The sequence below is a fragment of the Protopterus annectens genome, chromosome 5.part0, assembly GCF_019279795.1.
Source record: "Protopterus annectens isolate FY-2018-M chromosome 5.part0, PAN1.0, whole genome shotgun sequence".
In the NCBI taxonomy this organism is placed as follows: Eukaryota; Metazoa; Chordata; order Ceratodontiformes; family Protopteridae; genus Protopterus; species Protopterus annectens.
In genome coordinates this window covers 1,673,214,136-1,673,233,674 of record NC_056735.1, presented here as the reverse complement: position 1 = coordinate 1,673,233,674, position 19,539 = coordinate 1,673,214,136, and the positions used below count along the sequence as shown (strand labels likewise).

Here is a 19,539-nt window from a genome sequence, read left to right as displayed (position 1 = left end):
TCACAGGTTGTACACCGGTCGCCCATGTTGGTGATGACCAGGTCCAATATGTTCCCTCTGTTGGGGGTGTTGACCAGTTGATCCAGGGCATTCGAGTTTATAAATTCTAGGAAGCGTTGGGCAAGGGAGTTAGTACTTGAGTAGTTCTCCCAGTTAATGTTTGGGTAGTTGAAATCACTCTGTATTAGGGTGTTTGGTAGGACCTTCATATTTCCCAGTGTCTCCAGGAGTGTGGAATGGGGGTCCTGGGTCATGGTGGGTGATCTGTAGCAAGCTACAATTTGGATTGCAGTTTTGCCTGTTGTTAGTTGCACTTGGATGATCTCTGATGCATCGTGCTGTGCCACTAACCTGGAGGTGTGAGTATCCTTGATGAATATGGATACACCCCCGCCTTTTGTGTTTCAGTCCGGGTTCTGTGGCCGAAAGGTATGGTATGAGATATAGCTTGGTAGTGTTGGGGTGCTCTCTGGAGCTTTAAACCAGGTTTCTGTTACTGGACAGATATTGATGTTCTCCATAGTGAGGAGTGCCTCGAGTGCGTCCATTTTGAGGTTTAGACTTCTGGCATTGAGTAGCATTACCCTCGGTTTTTGGTTACTTGTGCTATTTATGGTGGTGGGTTTGTCTTTTGAGCCTTGCATAAAAAAGGCACTATGGGGGCGGCAAGAGCCTTTGCCAGTATTCGAAAACCTAAGGGTGACTGGTGCAAGCCATCTCTTGCGAAGCAACGTGGCATGTCGAGCATATCATCCCAGGCAGACAGATACTCCCCTTTGAATGACACCAGAAATTTGGCTAATTGTTGAAGTTGAGCATTTTTTCTTTATACTGTGCCATCATTCTTGGTGAGGGCAGCAATGCTACTCAGGGTCAGGGTCATACCTGCCTGGGCTACATGATCAGAGAGCTCTTCCATGTCTCTTTTCATGTAGTCTAGGGAGGTACATCTCAGGTCATTCACACCAACATGTACAATGACAGAGTCATATTTGTACTTGCTCTGGAGTGACCTGAGTGCTTGTGTTATGTGGCGGATCCTGGTGCCCGACAGATCCTTGTCCAGCCTAGTTAGTGGGACATCAGTGTTCCTGACTATAGAGTCGCCTATCACTAGTGTGTTGGGTATGTTATTTTGCCTTAAGGGCTGTGATTGCGTGGCACACTGATTATGTGAAGTATGTGTTTCATGCTTGGTGATGGGTTGTGGAGGTTGCTTGGATGTCTGCTTTGGAGGTCTCTGTTGCTTTTGCAGATTTTTATTTAGAGCCTCCGAGTATGTTTTTGTGTATTTATGTGTGTTATTTGCCTGTATTGGTTTGGGTCTATGTGTGACTGGTGGTATGTTGCAAGTATTACCCTTCTCCTCTTGACAGTCAGTTACAGTCTGGGGTTGAGAGAGCTTTGCTTCCAGTCTGGCTGTATAATTGCATCTCTCGCATATGTCAGTGTTTGGTGGCAGGAAGAGAGGGTTGTCTGTGTACATGAGGCAGTTGTAACATTGTCTCAAAATGCCCAGATTCACCAGTTGGACTGGAGAGTACATCAGAAACTGCCCTTTGGACATGCCTGAATAGAGTGAGCTGTTTTTCTGATTGACTGGTGGGGACGAATAGAGAACCTTGTCCTTCTAGACAGTATAGTGCTAGAGGTATTTAGTGCATGTTAAGAGTTATAAGCAAGTGCTGGGCTGTGAAATGAATGGTTTGAGTGCCAAAATTGAAGGTTTGTCTAGTTCCAAGGGAAAAACTGAAGAGTAGACTTCGTGGAGTCGGGAATAGTTTAACCCTGGCGAACTGGCACTGCCCAGCATGCAAATGCAGTTTTTATATCAGAAAGATTAAAGAGATAGAAGTTATCCCAAAATGGCCAATAAAACTACAGTTTCTGGGCAGAAACCACTCCTCCAAGGGCAGGTAGGCTGTTCAGAGCTCCCCACTCTCACTGGTGAACAAAGAAACTTCCTTTTTCCCCAAGTAAGGTACGGCCAAACACAGGAGCTTAAACACAGTCCTGGTATCAGCAGGTATCTGAAACTGGACTTTTCTAGCTTAGTAAGGCGGGAAAATAGCAAGATTTGTTTTGTTTTTTTGTTATTTTTCAAGTAAACAGTAGAAACAAATGCAAAAACACTTTTATAGTGCAGTAATGGCTGTCGCACTTGAGTGGGAAGCCAGTAACGGTTAAAAATACAATTTATAACAAAAACGAATTTTAAAGTGCAGGCACAAATAAATTGCTCTTGTACGTCTCTTGTATAGCTCTTGGCTCTCCCTTGCTTTGGTCATACATCAGACATAAGGAGTAAGAGGAAGATGCTCAGTCTTTGGTACGTTAGCCTGACATACAGCTATCCTTGACAGGATTTCCTGTCTGTTAGCAATACTGCAACAGTGCTTACTCAGATGTCTATTGTTGTTCTACAACTGTACTTTGTCCTTTATTTCATTTGTATCACTAAATTAGCAAGTATATGAAACATTACATGGACTTTCTGTTGTATTATGGTAATATTGAAAGAAATACAGTTATAACAATAGCTCTCAAATAATTTGTGAGCACCGCTTCTGCAAAAATGATGAAAGAAATTTTTCCATGTATACTGGCTACCACAGGATATTTAGAAGAAATAGTTATGTAAGGTAGAATAATGTATTAAATGGTATGAGGGCATAAATCTGCTGTCGTTAAGATATGAGCATTGTTGTCCTCTTCATGTTCCTATAAAACAAATGACAAGCATTTTAACTGCAAGCAGTATGCATATTTCTTTCCTAATGCAGTTGTAGTCTAACTGGTTCATTGGTTTGTAAGGGCATTTGCAATAATGAGTTGATAAAATTGAACAAGAAGTATATTTGATTACAGTGATATATTTTCGTTTTCCCAGTGTTACTGTTAATGCTGAATAAATTTGTTTTTGCATTGTAATTTGAAGTGCCTGAATTCAACCAGGAGTGTGTGCATTCAACCAGATGCTACATTTTGCCATAGTCACTAAGAAATTAATTTATTTTGTTTATATAACTATATTCAGGCCAGTAAGGTAAAAATCTTGAAACTGAACATGGACCCTAATACTGGAAACCGACTTCGCAGCAGTGACAGTGTTGTCATCTTATCTTAAAGACTGGGGTTCTGCTGTTTTCAGTCACTGCTATGACTACTGAATTCCCTTTAGCTTCCTCTGTTTTTCATTCCTGGTGGTTTTATGCTTTTGACTGTGGAATATGCTTTCTTCTAAGGGCTGAGGTCTGTCCAGCTGTTACAGTAAAGTCGACAGAGTACAAAGGTTTACTCTCATGTAAATTCAACTGAGCACGAAGAATTGGCACAAAACTGTCATGACGCTTGGAGATGACTATACACAAAATAATTATCTGAAATTTAAGTGCAAATCATATAGTGACACCAAAGACTGGGTCAGTACAAGAAATGGCTTTTTATTTAACAGCATCAAGCACTAGAGTACTTATTTAAGTGATTTAGCTATTTGAAAGATAGTTTAACTTCGGTTACTAGTCTGTTTTTATACATATTATGGTAGGAGTGCCTTAACCCCACTCAACTCATTATCCAGTCTCTTACTAGAATTTCAATGACATTTCATGATGTGAACTCAGTGTGATGCATTTTAGCACTCCAGATAATGCTCTTTTGGTTCTAGCTGAAAAAGGATTAATACGTAGTACAAATATGTATTGTTTCATGCAGTCCACATATACATGTTTGGTTCTAGTTGGTGTAATGTCTTGCATAATGATTCCAAATGAAGAACTTGCCTTTGTAACATTTTAATGAGTATGGAAAATTCTAATTGTATGTTGACATTTGATAAAAATTTCCAAGCAGGATATTAAATTTTGTTGTGATATGGATCTGGAAAGCTTCTTCTTCAAATGTTTGGTCTAGGAAGGTGACCTGTATTTATTTTCTTAACTACATTTCCATTTAAACTGGTATCTTGTTGCATTCATATAGCCTTAGCAGAAGTCCATTTGCTAAAAGATGTCAATGTTGTTGGTACACACACATGTTGTACAGATGCATTGAAAATATGCTGTTTATAGAACAGAGAGCATCTGTGTGCTGAGTGGAGACATTTTATATTGTATGTCAAGCATATACAGAGTTTTATTTGTAAAACATATTGGTAATTTATGAGAGGTGTTGCATGGCAATTAGTAGTACAGCTGACATTATAATATGAATTTGTTTGAGTGTGATATTGATTTTTTTTTTTTTTGCTCCCACTTCCTACTAGTCATCAGGTCATTTCTTGTCTTATCAACCCATTTGTTAAATTCACAGGGCAAGAGCTGACTGAGATGGTGGTCGCCATCTAGGTAAACATCAGAGGTGCTTCAAAGCTTTTTCTGTTTTCTACCCAGTCCTAACCTTGAGTGCACCCAAGAGGGGTACTGTTAAGGGGGCATGCAGTTGGCTGCCCAAGGCAGAAAGCTACTCACTTCTGCAAGGCATGTTCCCACCAACCAGACCTGTCCATCCCCTACAGCACAAGAGGTAGTCTGCCCAGTCTCCACAAGGGTGACTGCACAGCCCTATGTGCTTCTCGGTGCAAAACCAGCTTTACTCCAGAAGAGGTGATCAGGTAATGTTCTTTCACTTCTCCTTCTCCCTTCCTGGCTCCTCCCATACTGGGGCTGCTAATTGAACACCAGTTGCCTGGTTCACTCCTTCAAAAAAGGGTTTGTAAACGCAGTCTGCACCATTAGTAAAACTGTTATACTAATATTTTACGTGACAAGTTTCAGCTGTAAAGAAATGCATTCATAGCTTAAACATTTAATCTTTTGGCATAGTATAGTGAAAAATGAGATACAACTTGAACTTTAAAAGCTTGCATTTCTAATACATTATTTATAAAGCAGTAAAAGTTTGTGTTACAAATTACTTGAATCAAACAGTATTTATATTTCTTTATTTTCCAAGTACATGTGTAGTCTTTTTGTCAGGGTTGATTAAGCTCTGTTTTACAAGCTACCTCACCACCTCTACAGCTGAGATAAATAATAAACTTTATCTTTTTTCTTAACTTTGAAAGAAATAATTAGGAGTTACTTTAACACTGAAGTATATGCTGTACAACACTCACCAGCTTATTACAGAGTATGTATCTCAAGTTCAAAAATAAATTGCAATTAGGAAAAGTTAAGAGAATATAAGCTGACATTATTAGATAATGATAAAGTATTGGTATTTTCAACAAGACTATTTTTTTCTTTTCCACACTGTTTCCATGTATATTGAAATCTAAAACTGAGAATAGAAATTCATTGCATCTAATTTGTTAATGCAAACTAATAAAATTCTGCTAATAGGAATCTCCATTATAACACATTGTCTATAAGCATAAAATATAATAAACAACATTTGCTTATTTCTCAGCTGTAATGCCATCTTGCAAATTAAGTTAAAAAGCATGGATTATAATAAACAGCATTTTGTATGATCAGCTTGTTTGGCAGTTGGTCCTGCATTAAGTTTAGATCAAAGACTATGACTAATCCTTAGAGACAAAGGACTAAAGTATGATAAGCCATCTTTAATAATAAATTCTACATATGCAAGTCTGTTAATACAGCATCCATTTAGCTTGGTTTGAATGTTTTGGCTTGTATGGCCTATGCTTTGTTAGGATGACTTAAATTGTTTTCATTTTTAATGGTGCTTGCTGTAATGCTACCATTTACTAGTATATGCTAATATGAATTGCCCTTAATAGTTCTTCCAATCTATTATCTGCTGAGGTCTTTGATTTTAGCATATGATGATAGACAACAAATGGTTAAGAAAAGAAAGTTAGCGAGAGATATGGCTGATTTCAAAAAAGGCCACATTTTTGTGTGGCCTCGGGGGTCTGAACGGACATTGAATACATCTAATGGCCATACTTCCATAGCTGCTGCTGAACAGCCGCAGCGAATATTGTCTCAGCCTACCAGTCAAGAACTTGATGCCCTGACCATTAATGAGCATGCATCATCTACTGAAGTTTCCATTGATATATCAAAAACTATTATGTCTGCAGATAAGCATACTGTTTCTACTTCGTCGAACAGGGCCAGACCCAAGGATACTAATACTGCAATACCTTTAGACACCATTTTTTCGAATTTTCCTGCCTATTTCAGGTTGCCGCAACAATTGGGCAGGGAGCGGACCTTCAGCCAAGGACGGAAGAAGCGGAAGCTATCACAAGAGAGCGAGCACACCATGGAGGAAACAAATCACAAAAAGATTATACGTTAGTTTGTAATCTCTCTTCTTTTTCTTTAACAGCAGCACAAGTAAGTCTATTAGATAGAGGTTTGAACTTTGTACCTTCTCTGTCAGTGCTTATTGAATATGTGATACTCTGTTAAACTTTTTGCCAGGAACATTGGTTTGAAATTAGCGTTTGGGGAACAAAGAGTGGCGTCCACTTCCTTAAAACACTCTAGCTTATATGTCCCACAATTGTGCCCTACATTTGATACTTTTGTTAGGATCATTGAAAGAGTTATTTGAAGTTAGCTTGAAGAAAAGCAATTTTTACAGTATAACACAAGATGAATATCTAGCTTTACAACAGTTACGAACTAACGACAATTTGACTATACACCCAGCTGATAAGGGGGGCTCTATTGTGGTCCTGGACACTAATTTTTATATGAGTAAGTTTGAAATCCTTGATGATGATGTCACTTATGAATGTATCACACAGGTTGAGTTAAATATGATTAAGGGTATACATGATCAACTTTATGAATTATTAATGGATGAAGTTATTGATAAAGATTTATATGATTTTATGTTTGTGTTGCAGCCGTTAGTAACTATCATCCATGGGTTGCTGAAGGTGCATAAGTCACTTTTGAATCCACCCCTTCGCCCTATAGTATCGGGTAGGGGATGGGCTACTGAATGTATATCTATTTATGTAGAAAATCAGCTCAAAAAAACATTAGAAAAAGCAACAGCAGTTCTAAAAGATACCGAACATTTTTTGAGTATTTTGGGTGACTTTACGAGGGCACATGGTTCGTTTTCAGATAGCACTATATTGGCAACCATGGACATTTCAACTCTTTTTACTATTATACCCCATGGTATGGGGATTTCTTTCCTGTAAGAGGTTTTTATCTATTAATACGGAATATTCTCTTGAGCACATTGAGTGTCTGGGTGCATTGATGGATATTATTTTATGTAATCATTTTTTTTGTTTAATGATGTCATGCATAGACAAAAAATAGGTGTAGCAATGGGGACTTCATGTGCTAACAGTTACGACAATTTTGTGTTGGCAGACTGGGAGCGCAGTGTAGTTCTATCTAGTCATGTATATTCAGCACAGCTTTTATACTATAAAAGATTTGTGGAAGACATTTTTATTTTATGGCAGGGTGCAGAATGTGATGATCTGAATTTTGTACAGTATCTTGAATCTTGTAGTGACTGTTTTAAATTTGTATTGAATTACTCACGAACTTCTATAGAGTTTCTAGATACTAAGATAATGCTAGCTAATGGTACGGTTTGTAGTTCCCTATATAGGAAACCATGTAGAAAAAATGCACTTCTGCACCATAGAAGTATGCATCCAAAACATATATTTAACATGATGAAGTTAATATGATGCATCCTGATAAAGGTAAACCATTTTGTAATTGACCATATACATCCACGAAATCTAATGATGCTGATCATTCAAATAAGCTTAGGCTATCGCTGACTTATGGTAATATTATGTGCCAAGTATGTGACATAGTTAATAAATATTGGCCTGTTTCACTTTCTGATGAAAAAATAAAGGGGATTGTAGGTGACAAGTCTAGCTATACATTTAAGAATAATTTATCACTGAAAAGACAGCTGTGCTGTAAGTCAGCTATTAAACCTTCAATTGTCTCTACTCGTACTGGCACGTTTCCTTGTAGATTAAGTAAAGCGTGTTGTATTTCTAATGAGATTGATTTTAAGCACCCTACTATGGACTTTTCATTTCAGCCAAGATTTTATGCAGACTGCAAGTCTGAGGGCCTGATTTGTGTAGCTAAGTGCAAGAACTGCACCTCATTTTATGTGGGGAAAACTGTGAGGATGTTGAAGGAACAAATATTACAACACCAAGGGGATATCAGACGCATGAACTTGCTTAATGCTTTGGCTAAACATATTTCTATGCAACCTGGACATAACTTTGAGTTCAAGGTATTACAATTGGTACATATGAATAAGGGGGGAGGGGGGTTCATAACAAACTTGAAATTGCAGAGACTAAGTGGATTGTTAGGCTGCAGGCAGATAAACTTCCTAGCATTAATACTGCTGTACCTTTAAAACCCATTTTAAAAGAATGAAACATACATCAGACATTAATGAATGCATTTTATTGGTTGTTTTATATGTGCTTTACTATATAATTGAATTCAGAAGTTTTAGTTTGATGGCTCTGATGAAACACAACCTTGTGTGAAAGCGCTTATCCCTGTGTACTTTGAATAAAAGTTTTTTATGATAACAGCTCTGGTGGACACTTGGTTCGTACATTTTTCTGCATTTGTTTTTGTTCTACTGGGCGACCTTTGGCTTGTTTGGGTATTTTTATTTCTTCATTTATTTTTTTCTTAACTTTGAAAGAAATAATTAGGAGTTACTTTAACACTGAAGTATATGTTGTACAACACTCACCAGCTTATAACAGACAGAGTATGTATCTCAATTTCAAAAACAAATAGCAATTAGGAAAAGTTACGAGAATATAAGCTGACGTTATTAGATAATAAAGTATTGGTATTTTCAACAGAACTATTTTTTTTCTTTTCCACACTGTTTCCATGTATATTGAAATCTAAAAATGACAATAGAAATTCAATGCATCTGATTTGTTAAGGCAAACTAATAAAATTCTGCTAATAGGAATCTCCATTATAACATATTGTCTATAAGCATAAAATATAACAAAGTTTGCTTATTTCGCAGCTGTAATGCCATCTTGCAAATTAAGTTAAAAAGCATGGATAATAATAAGCAGCATTTTGTATGATCAGCTTGTTTGGCAGTTGGTCCTGCATTAAGTTTAGATCAAAGACTCTCAGACTAATCCTTGCAGAGACAAAGGACTAAAGTATGATAAGCCGTCTTTAGTAATAAGTTCTACATATGCAAGCCTGTTAATACAGCATCCATTTAGCTTGGTTTGAATGTTTTGGCTTGTATGGTCTAGGCTTTGTTCGTATGACTGTTAAATTGTTTTCATTTTAAGGGTGTTTACTGTAATGCTACCATTTACTAGTGTATGCTAATATGAATTGCCCTTAGTATTTCTTCCAATCTATTATCCGCTAAGGTCTTTTATCTTAAAGGTCAGTTTAGCCATTGCTAAGTCAGTAGTTTCTCATATTTTATTAACAGAATGAATCTGAGAATTCTGTGGCACATTCTAAAAGGAGAAGACTGCAATTTCACCACCGTAGTCCTAGTTATCCAGCCCGAGTAGGAGAAGAGTTTTTGGAGCTGTCTTGTGAGGAGGGTGAAGAAACTGAAAGCCCTGCAGAAGAAGAAGAGGTTAATCATTTGTATTTAAGTTGTTATGTTTGTTTATTACTAATTTGATATTTTTGTTTGCACTGATTGGTTAATGAATAAAAATCATTTAAATTTAGTAGTTATAAAGGCATGTATGGTTAAACATGTTAAGTGCCAGCCATATTGTATATTTTCAGGTATTCATCTCTGAATCAAGCTTTTTCTTGCTGCTTCCTCCTCAACTATTAAGGTATAGTCTCTCCACAAATGTTCTCAGGACTTTGCTCAGTGTGGCATGTCAAGATGATCAGCCATTTGACCTGGGTCTCAAAGAGCCAAGTAATCTTCCCTACCTCTTCCTCCAATCACTTCTTTTGTAAAATCATCTTTATTAAGTCAGAGTTGTAACAGTGACATGGTTACACATACATTAATAGAAAAGAAAGAAAACATTGTGTTGTTTCTCATTGTTTTCATGCAGTGTACATTTTAACAGTTATCATTCCTTCCAACATTACATAAATTCCTCAGTTCCTGCCACCCCTTAAACCTCATTCCTCACGAACATTATTCTGCATGTATTGGTGTTTATCATTTGATCATTGCTCCAGTAGCCTTAGCTATATGAATTATATCTTGCTAAGGATAAACCAGCTGGCCAGCTTACAAAGCTTAAGAGCAGTTTACACATGCCTAAACTGTTAAAAGAAAGAGTGGTTTGGGAGTCAAGCCCTCCAGAGCTTTCCTGCAGCTGAAGAGCACGCTTCTTGTTGGATTTTGAGAATTGATGGTTGGTAAACTTTTTCCATTGCTGGGCAGATAAGATGTACTTACTTTATCATATGTATTCTTTATATTTGGGATATCCTACCAAGAATAGCCTAATGTTGTCCGGCCAGCATACCAGAGCTTTTACACCTTCCTGGAGTCATACATCAGACAACCTATGTGTAAGGTATAAGATGCATATGTGACCTACAGATGCCTAATCCTCAGAACTATGCCGCCTGTCCAAATGCCACTTCTGAATTTGGTCTGTATGCTATTCACAGAGCTATTTTATCTACTTTGCCTTCTAAAGGTAAGTACCCTGTTGGGGTGCCTTCCTTTCTTTTTTTCCTCCTTGTGGTTTGTTTTCATGTTGTATGGAAGACGAAATGAGTATGGGAAGCAGATTCCCAAGGTGTAGTCTCTCCACAAACCGTGGCTTTTTTGTTGAGGTGTTACACATAACCATACTCAGTGTGGGATTTGTCAGGCATTTGTCCCTAAGACACACTGAAGCTGTTGGTTTTCCAGATAAATAGAAAGGGAAGACACGCATCTGAAGTTACTGACCCAAGGTACCATGGCCGAATCCTTCTGGTCGAACCAGAAGTTCATCCGCCTCTTAAAAAGCTTGTACTGAATCCGCTGTTGTCCATCCTGTCCCAGACATCTCCCACCAGGTTGAATAAAGAACCCGAGGACAGGCCGGTGCTGACACCATGACCCAGTTGGAGGCTGACACAGAGATGCTTACTCACTTGTCAGCTGAGTCTGTGCTTATGTTTGGCACAGATGTAGAGGGGAAACACAGCTTATGTCTGAAGGGCCTAGAAGGATTCTCCAAATTTTAGTTATGGAAAAGGTGCCTACCTTCAGCTAATACAAACAAGGGTCTGAACCTCCTTTATTTGTCAAGGCAGATGTTCCTTTAAAAAAAGAAACAGAAAACAAAAAGTAGCTACTTGTAGCTAAGGATCCTCATAGAGTGGAAGGACTTTATTCAAGGGATGTTTAATGCCCTCATGGCTCTCAAACCCCCACAGGGATGGTCTGTCCCTGCTGATTCTCCCCAACCATCTACCCCATTTAAGAGACCTAGGAATTCTGACTCTTCCGATGAAGAATTGAACCCAGGTGAAGAATCCTTAGCATATTTCTCACAAATGCACTCTCCTTTGGCTTTGGGGTCTGACAAAGAAAATTCTTTCTCCTATGACTATCCTTTTGAGGAATTATCCTTTGGGGAAGTGGGATTGCTCTCAAGCATCATAGGTTCAAAAGAGGCATTATGAACTCTTGCAAATGGACCCACCCAGACTTCCTGCAATTCCTCCATTCTTAGCTGTCCTGATGGATGATTTTACAGCAGCTTCTCAGGCTCCTCTCTCTCGCCCTCCATCCCCAAGTAACCACACAGATTTTATAGAGTTCCTGATGATCATAAATGCATGTATAAAAGTCTGCCACGTGATCCTGCTTGTTATTTCCATGTCCACAGATAAGCCATCCAAACTGCTTTCCACTCCCAAACTCCTGCCTTCTGACAAGGACAACTGTGCTGTGGAGTGATATTGGGGGAGAAATTGTATACTTCTGCTATCTTGGCTTTTAAGGCCATTAGTTATCTGACCCACATGTGTAGACATGTCCTGGCTATCCTTTCTCAGCTGGGGGGGAGGGTGACTGACATGGATGATTCGGACAGTAAGACCTCTGCTCACTCTCTCTCTCTTTCTCCTGAGTTTTGCCTCTCAGGTTGCTTGACATTTCATTAAATGCAGCTGATGCCTCCTCTAGGGCAGCTGCATCTGTTTTTTTCATGTGGAGATATTCCTGGTTGCACCTGCAGACTTTACCCGAGGACATTAAGACCAAACTTTAAGATTCTTCCTCAGACAACCAGAATCTTTGGCACTGTTGCAGAATTATTTAAAATCCTGCAGGATGAGTGCAAGGGATATAGAGGACTTCAAGCAGATTTTTGTTTCTCCTGTACCCAAATCCAAAAGAAACTGTCCTTCAAAATCTTCTTTTGTCTGTAGGCTCCGTAGAAAATCTGGTAGAAGAGGGTTTCTAAGCGGATTTTCCCAGATAAACCTAGTCAGAATAACAGAGGCCAAAACCCTTCTTTTACTGATAAATCTACCTCTGTATGACATCCAACCTTCTCTGCCTCTTGGTCAGATTCATCTGTCCTGCAGGCTAATCTTTCCTTCCCTGTTTGGCAACAGATGGCTGCAGACACCTTGAATCTTGCCATCATCCAACATGGTTATTTTATGGCTTGGAAGTCCCTTTCTCCATTTGTTGGTCTCCATCAGCCTTCTCCTTGCCAGCTTCTCATTTTCCTCTGGTGTGGCAAGATCTGGTGGAATGGGGAACCATACAACACGTTCCTTTTTCTCAATAGGAAACAGGTTTTTATTCCAGAATGTTTCTGGTTCCCAGGAAGGATGGGTAATAGAGGCCCATTCTAGACCTGACCTATCTCAACACCATTCTCAAGGTTCCTTCCTTCAGGATGTTGTCTCTTCAGACCCTTTTCACTCTCTTGCTTCCCTGGATTTGAAGGACACTTGACTCCATATTCCTATTCATCCTCTCTAAAGGAAATTTTTATGTTTCTCTGTTTCTTCCTCTCATTATTAGTTCTCTGTTTTGCCATATGGTCTGTCTACAGCTCCAAGGGTATTTACTAAGTATCTAACCTCTGTAGTAACTTTCTGTATACTTCAGGGCATACAAATATTCCCTTGTCTGTGCAACCTTCCAATTCAAACCCCTCTCTCGGCAACTCCTGGTTCAGTATTTGCACTTCACTCTGCTGCTTCTGTGCTGTTGGATTCACCCTCGATCTCAAAAAGTCCATGTTAACTTCCTGTCAGAACCAAGTGTTTTTGGGTTGCAGGATTCAGACCATTCTGATGTTTGCTTCTCTTTCACCTCCCAAAGACTTCTCTTTGACTGCTTACTTCTAGTCTCCTCTTCCTCTTCCAGTTCTTGTAAGGGAGTTTCTCCAAGCCCTGGGGTTCATGGCATCCACTATCCTCATGGTTCCTTTTGCCAAACTCCACATGAGGAAATTTCAGTGGTATCTCAAGACCATTTAGCTTCAGCACTGAAACCCTGTGCAATTTCCAGTCCCTCTTCTAATGTGCCTCTTACTCAAACTTTGCAGGTAGATTTAGCAGGTTTCCCTAAATCCAGGTCTGCCTTTTCAGATTCCTCTTTCTTTTCAAGAGCTGTACACACATACTTCTGATCGAAGTTGGGGAGCTTCCTCCAACAACCTGAAAGTTCAGGGTCTTTGGTCCCATCAACATATACCAGACCATATCAATGTCAAAGAGATGAGTAGAAGGTTTAGGTTCTTTACTTGAATGTTTGTATAGGTATTTTTATACCCCAAGCAGACTTCAAATAATTTTTACTTGTATAAATAGCAAATGTTAGAGGTGTGATGGAGAAGAAAGCGGTAACTGGGAACATATGTTTTAGGAGTGTAATGAGTTGGCAGATTTAAAAAATTCCATACCGGGTATTCTATCAGAAATATTTGGGTGAGCAGATTGTTAAGTAGGGAAACAAATCTTTTGAGCGGGGATACAGGATCTGAATTGCTTAGATACAGTAAGGCCCTATTAAGTTTAATTCTGTTGGCTGTCAAAAAAAAACAATACTAGAAAATGGAAGTCAGATTATACACCAATTGTATTTGAGGTATTGAATATTATAAAGAGATAAGAGAACTGGAAGACAGGTCTTTAGGACGGGGAAGGAGCAAATTACATAGAAGTAGATGAAAACTGAGGGAACAATACATGGATAATATATTCAGGAGGAGGAGTGAGGTTTAAGCGAAGGCAGGAATTTAGCAATTTCTTTGTAATGTTGGACTGATGATAGCAAAGAAATTATATGTGATGTATATTGGTTTTAAATGGAGAAATGTTAAAATGGTTTGTTTTCTTTTCTGTTAATGTATATTTACCTGTGTCTTGAGTGATAATTTAGTAAAGGTGTTTGAATAACACTCTGTTGTGCAAATTGTTAAAACAACAAAAAAAAAAGAAAAAGATAAGAGTTCTAATAGCTCTTCAGGCCTCTCTCTGGGTTCCAGGTCCTCCAAAGGTTTTTTTTTACAGGTAATACCAGAGTCATGTGGTAGATCATCAAACAAGGGGGCACAAAGTCTTCTTTGCAGTCTGGCTGTTTAGGTTTGGGATTTTGCAACCTACAGTCACATGATTCTTCAGGTGGTATACATCCCTTCAGAGCACAATGCAGTGGCAGATTGTCTAAGCCGGTCCAGGGCACATCCTTATGAATGGATGCTTCACAGAGAGGGGTTTCTGGACATTGCCCTTCAGTGGAGTACTCCTCAAGTAGATCTTTTTGCCTTCCCTCTGAATAGACAACTTCTCAGTTCTATTCCAGACTTCCAAGTCCACTGGCTTGGAAAGTAGACACCATGCCTTTTTCGTGGAAGGGAATGTTCCTGTATGCCAATCCCCTTCTTCTTGTACTTCCCATGGTCTTGCACAAAATCATGTGAGAGAGACCCAAAATCTTGATGGTGACTCCTTTTTGGCCCAGCCAGCATCGGTTCCCCATTAACTTTCACCTGGTCAGAGGCAATCATCTCAAGTTACCTCACAGGATGGATCATCTCAGACAAGTCTTTGGAGTTTGTCATTCACCTTCACTTGTCCGCACTTCAGCTGACACTTTGGGTGAGAGTCCTTTCAGACACCAATTTTCTGAGGACATGCTTCAGGTTTTACAGGAGGCCAGAAAACCCAGTGCTAAAAAATCCTGTGGGTAAATGGAAGAGATTTTCTGTTTGGTGTCTCAAGCATGGCCAGAACCCTTTCTGTGGTGGTCCCTATGGTCCTGTTTTATTTGCATGAATTGCTCAGTAGTAATTTGGGAACTTCTTTTAACGCTCATTTGTCAGCCATTTGTTTGCCTGCCGTTGAGTCCAACTTTGGCTTCTAGTTTTGAAATCAAACAATTCCTAAAAGACATCCTTTATATCAAACCCCAAAGAAAGCCTATTTCTCCTCCTTGGGACCTTAATTTTGTTCTTGAGACATTGACTCTGTCTCCTTTAGAGCCTGCCTTTTCTTCCCTGCATCATTGTACTTGAAAGATTGTGTTGTTGGTGGCATTTTCTTCTGCCAAGAGAGTTTCTGAACTCCAGGCTTTCATGCTGGTTCCTCTTTTTACAAAGACAGGATGTCTCTTCATACTAATTTTTCTTTTATGCCCAGGGTAGTTAATGATTTCTCATTGAGTCAGTGTTCCCTCTTTTTTTCTTCACCACATTATGCTATTGAGAAGGTACTACATACCTTGGATTTTCGTAGCTCAGACATTACTTGGATAAGACAAAATGCAACAGAAAACCTGAGCAACTTTTTATTTCTTTTCATGCCAAGAAATTGGGTTTGGCAGGGATTAAAGCAAACCATTTCCTTCTGGATCTCCAAGACCATTTCCTTTTGTTATGCTTTTTATGGCAATCAGCTTTCTTCTTTGGTTTGTGCTTATTCTACCTGGGCAGTAGCCTCTTCTGGTGCTTTTTTTCAAAGGTCTGGATAAGAGATCCATCTTGGAAGCTGCTACGTTGGTCTTCTGTCTATACTTGAACATTATAAGTTGGATGTCATGGCCAGGCTGTGTGTGTGAAAATAAATATATATAAAAGCATTTTTTTTAACTCTTTAGATTGCTGTATTTGTTAGTTTTAGTAGTAATAGTATCATAGCAGTTGTAGTTGGTACATTTTGCTAGTTTGTATTTAGGACTAGTTGTTTTGGTTAGTATTTACCGTGGAGAAAGCTTTTGATTCAAAAAGTGTGTTGCATGTAGGCACAAGTAGCACACTTCGATATAGAGTGTCAGGCCTGCACCTCCTTAGATGCTAGAGCTCTGGCAGTTAGGAGGCTAACTTAGCCATAAAATGACTTCTCCAGCTCTGTCAGATACTTCTGCTCCTCCCTCCTCTAGTAAAAAGCAAGATAGGTGGGAGACGGATATTAAACAAGTCTACCAGATTCAAAACTAGGGATAGGGAAGAGCACCAATGCTCTTCTTATTCCACTGAAGGCCAGCCAAATCTGAACGTTCACTGATTTTTGGCTCCTGCTCCTTTGGCACCACTGTGGCTCCAACCCCCATTATTGCGGTCCTAAATTCAGAGGCCTCCAGTTTTCCCATCCTTACTATTCCCATCCCCTTCCTTCTCCCTGATCTTTATGCTTCTTTGAGAAAGGTTTCCCTCCCCCTTTTGCCCCATTACCTCTCCTGAATTTTTATCCAGGACCCTGTCCTCCTTCCACCTGGTTCCAAGCTTCACTTTTGGGGATCTGAACCTTGGATCCAACTGCCAGGAAAGTATCAAAGCCACCTTCCTTGGCTTCCAAGTCCAGTAGGTCAGATGGAAGCCTTAAGTCATCTGATTTGGATCTGCTGATGTGTTCCTTTTTTCAGGCCCAGATGGAACTAGGGATCATCAATTCTCCTCCACGGTCCTGAGGGACGAGTCTGTAACTCCTACAGTTCCAAATTTGGGGTTCCTCCCTTGGTTCCTTTTGCTGTGGGGATCTTTGGTCCAGTGGGCCAACTGACACCCCCATATGTGCTGAAAGCTTGGCCACATCCACTAGAACTGCCCTTGTGTTCTCAACTCTGGCCATATCCAAGCCAAGTGCATCTCAGAGCCAAAGGATCAGGGCTGGTGCTCCAGGGTTGACTTTCTGGGTTTTGAGCCATTCCTTTCCCTGGCTGCTTTGGCCCTCGATAGCTCAGCACCGAGCTCAAAGTCTGAGCCAGCCGAGTCTGCGCCAGTCACCAAGTGATTACTCAGATCCTCTGATCCAGTGGGTTCCCTGTCCAGTTATCAGGCTTCAGTCTTGGCTTTTGATGATTGAGAGGGTTCCCTCCCTTTCGGAGACAGGAGCCTCTGCAGGTGCTTCAGATCCATCTAAACCTTTCCCCATTCTGTATCATTGGCTAGGCATCAGCTGGTTCTGGGACAAGCTTGCAGTGTTAGGTCTCGAGTCCACCCTGCATTAACTCACTCTCTCCAGTACAGCTCTCTTGAGAGTGTACTTTTAACTACCAGTGGGTGTGGCTTGAGCCTTTAAAAAAATGAAGTTCTCACCTTACAATTCAAACAAATATTCATATATCTGGAACCATAAATGTTAGTAGAAAACTGTAAATGCCAAACTATTCAGGATAAATTAATCTTTGTATTAGCGACATTCATTCAGTTGGCTTTAAAATGGATTTTATGAGCCAAAATTAAGGCAGTGAATATTAATTTTGTAATGCTGAGTAAACTGCTTATGATATTTCAGTCACCATTCAAGCAAGACACATACTGCCAGCAGAAGTTTAGAGCTGTGAGCTTTTAGATGAGGCTATGCTGTTCTTTGTTACCTGAATGAGATATGTAGAGTAATATGAAAATTATTACAATACAAATAAACAGTATAGAAATAATATACAATATCTCTTTAGCTGCATTAGGCAGAGGTCAAATATCAGTACAGTTGTGTTTTCCATCATGCATGCTTTAAGATGAAATCTTCTGATACCTTGTATGTAGTATGTTTTTGGAATTATTAATGCAAATGTGAACAAGCAATATTTGATGCCTAGAGACATCAGTAAGAGAACTGCAGAAATGCCTGAAGGCAGACTTGGCTGTAATGAAAGCCTCCCGCCTCTTGTGTGTTTCCTCCTGCCCCCCTCCCCTATGACCATCACAGGAAGAGTAAGTGCAAGATGAGGCAGTTGGCTTCCACTGAGGAGAATCCCTCTCCAAGATACTGACATTGATGAAGGGCAAAGCTGCTACAACCCCCCCCCACAAAAATGTCTTTTTTGTCAGTTTGCTCGAACTATTGAAGCCGTGTTGGGGGTTGGACCACCAAAGCCCTTCCCTGGGGGAGTCGTTTTTTTCTTGATTTCGATGTGGACCCGTTCACATCTTGGGTGGTCCTTCCTCTGGATGCTATTGTGGATCTGGTATCTGTGAGGGACTGGAGAGTACCCAACATGATGTAACCTATGCCCAGGAAACCTGGCAAAGTTTCAGTCTCCCCCTCAAAGATAAACCTCACCACAGCAAGAGTCCAGCTGTGGATGCCATTGTGGTTGTAGCGGCCACTAAGAAGGACATCTCAGAAGAGAGTTCCTCAGTCCATTCACCTTCAGAGAGTCTCTAGCTTTGGATTGTTTTTGAAAGCACAGTTTATGATTCAGCAACATTCGCTTGTGTGCTGAATTACCTAGCTTCTTTGACATGAATTTAGTGAGACCTTATATCAGAAGTGTCAAAATTTCTGAAGATTCAGCAGCCACTGGACTTTCAGAAGACCTTGGAGGCTCAGTTGTTGATGATGCAGTCTGTTTTTAAAAGTTTCCATGAGGCTTTTGTCCAGTGTGGATGATGGAACATCTCAGTGGAAGGCAACAGTATCACTATGTGCCATCATGCCAGGGTGTGCGTATACAACTTAGACTGTTTCAGGGCATCCTTTGTCAATCCTCTAGTTTGATTCCTTAATTTTAGTCCAAAGGTAAAAAGAAAAAAAATGCTGACTAGAAGTGAGCAGGATGGAGATATGTGGTCTGACATTAGGGTTTGCTCCTCTACCCCTCAGAGGCCTTTTTCAAGGAACTAGAAGGGTATGAAGAACCACTTTTTTTTTTGTAAGTTGCAGCAACCTTTTCAGGAGGGGACAATTATAATGAACACCACCCATGGGACAGGGGTGCTCCACAGAACCAGGGCTTCTGCAGGGCTTTCTCTGGGAAGTCCTTCCAGCTCTTATCAGAACCAGGGCTTCTGCAGGGCTTTCTCTGGGAAGTCCTTCCAGCTCTTATCAGAACCAGGGCTTCTGCAGGGCTTTCTCTGGGAAGTCCTTCCAGCTCTCCTCAAGGGTTGTCCTGCTGCCACACACTGGACACAGTCGGGACATCTGTCTATCCACCCAAAAACTTGGGAGGCCATCATGTCAGATGGGTGGGCATTGAGAGTCAGTTCCAGAGGTTTTACAAATTTACTCCAAAGGACTCCCAAAAATCGCTTCCCAACATGCCCACCCCATCAGCAAAGAGAAGCAGCAATGGAAATCCAAAAACTGCTTTTAGCCAAGTCATCCAAGAGTTCCCACCAGACTAATTATCTAGAGTTTGTTCAGTATTGTTCTATATATTTTT

The 19,539-nt window shown here is 39.9% G+C and overlaps 1 protein-coding gene across 1 annotated transcript in view; it reads left to right on the top strand.

Moving 5' to 3' along the window:
• The window catches only part of BRWD1 (bromodomain and WD repeat domain containing 1), a gene marked incomplete in the record, with an annotated part of 4,378,631 nt that overhangs the window by 2,358,599 nt on the left and 2,000,493 nt on the right, over positions 1-19,539 (top strand). The window contains 1 exon segment of the mRNA XM_044071461.1: positions 9,421-9,573. Within this exon segment, the coding sequence (XP_043927396.1) occupies positions 9,421-9,573 (153 nt within the window).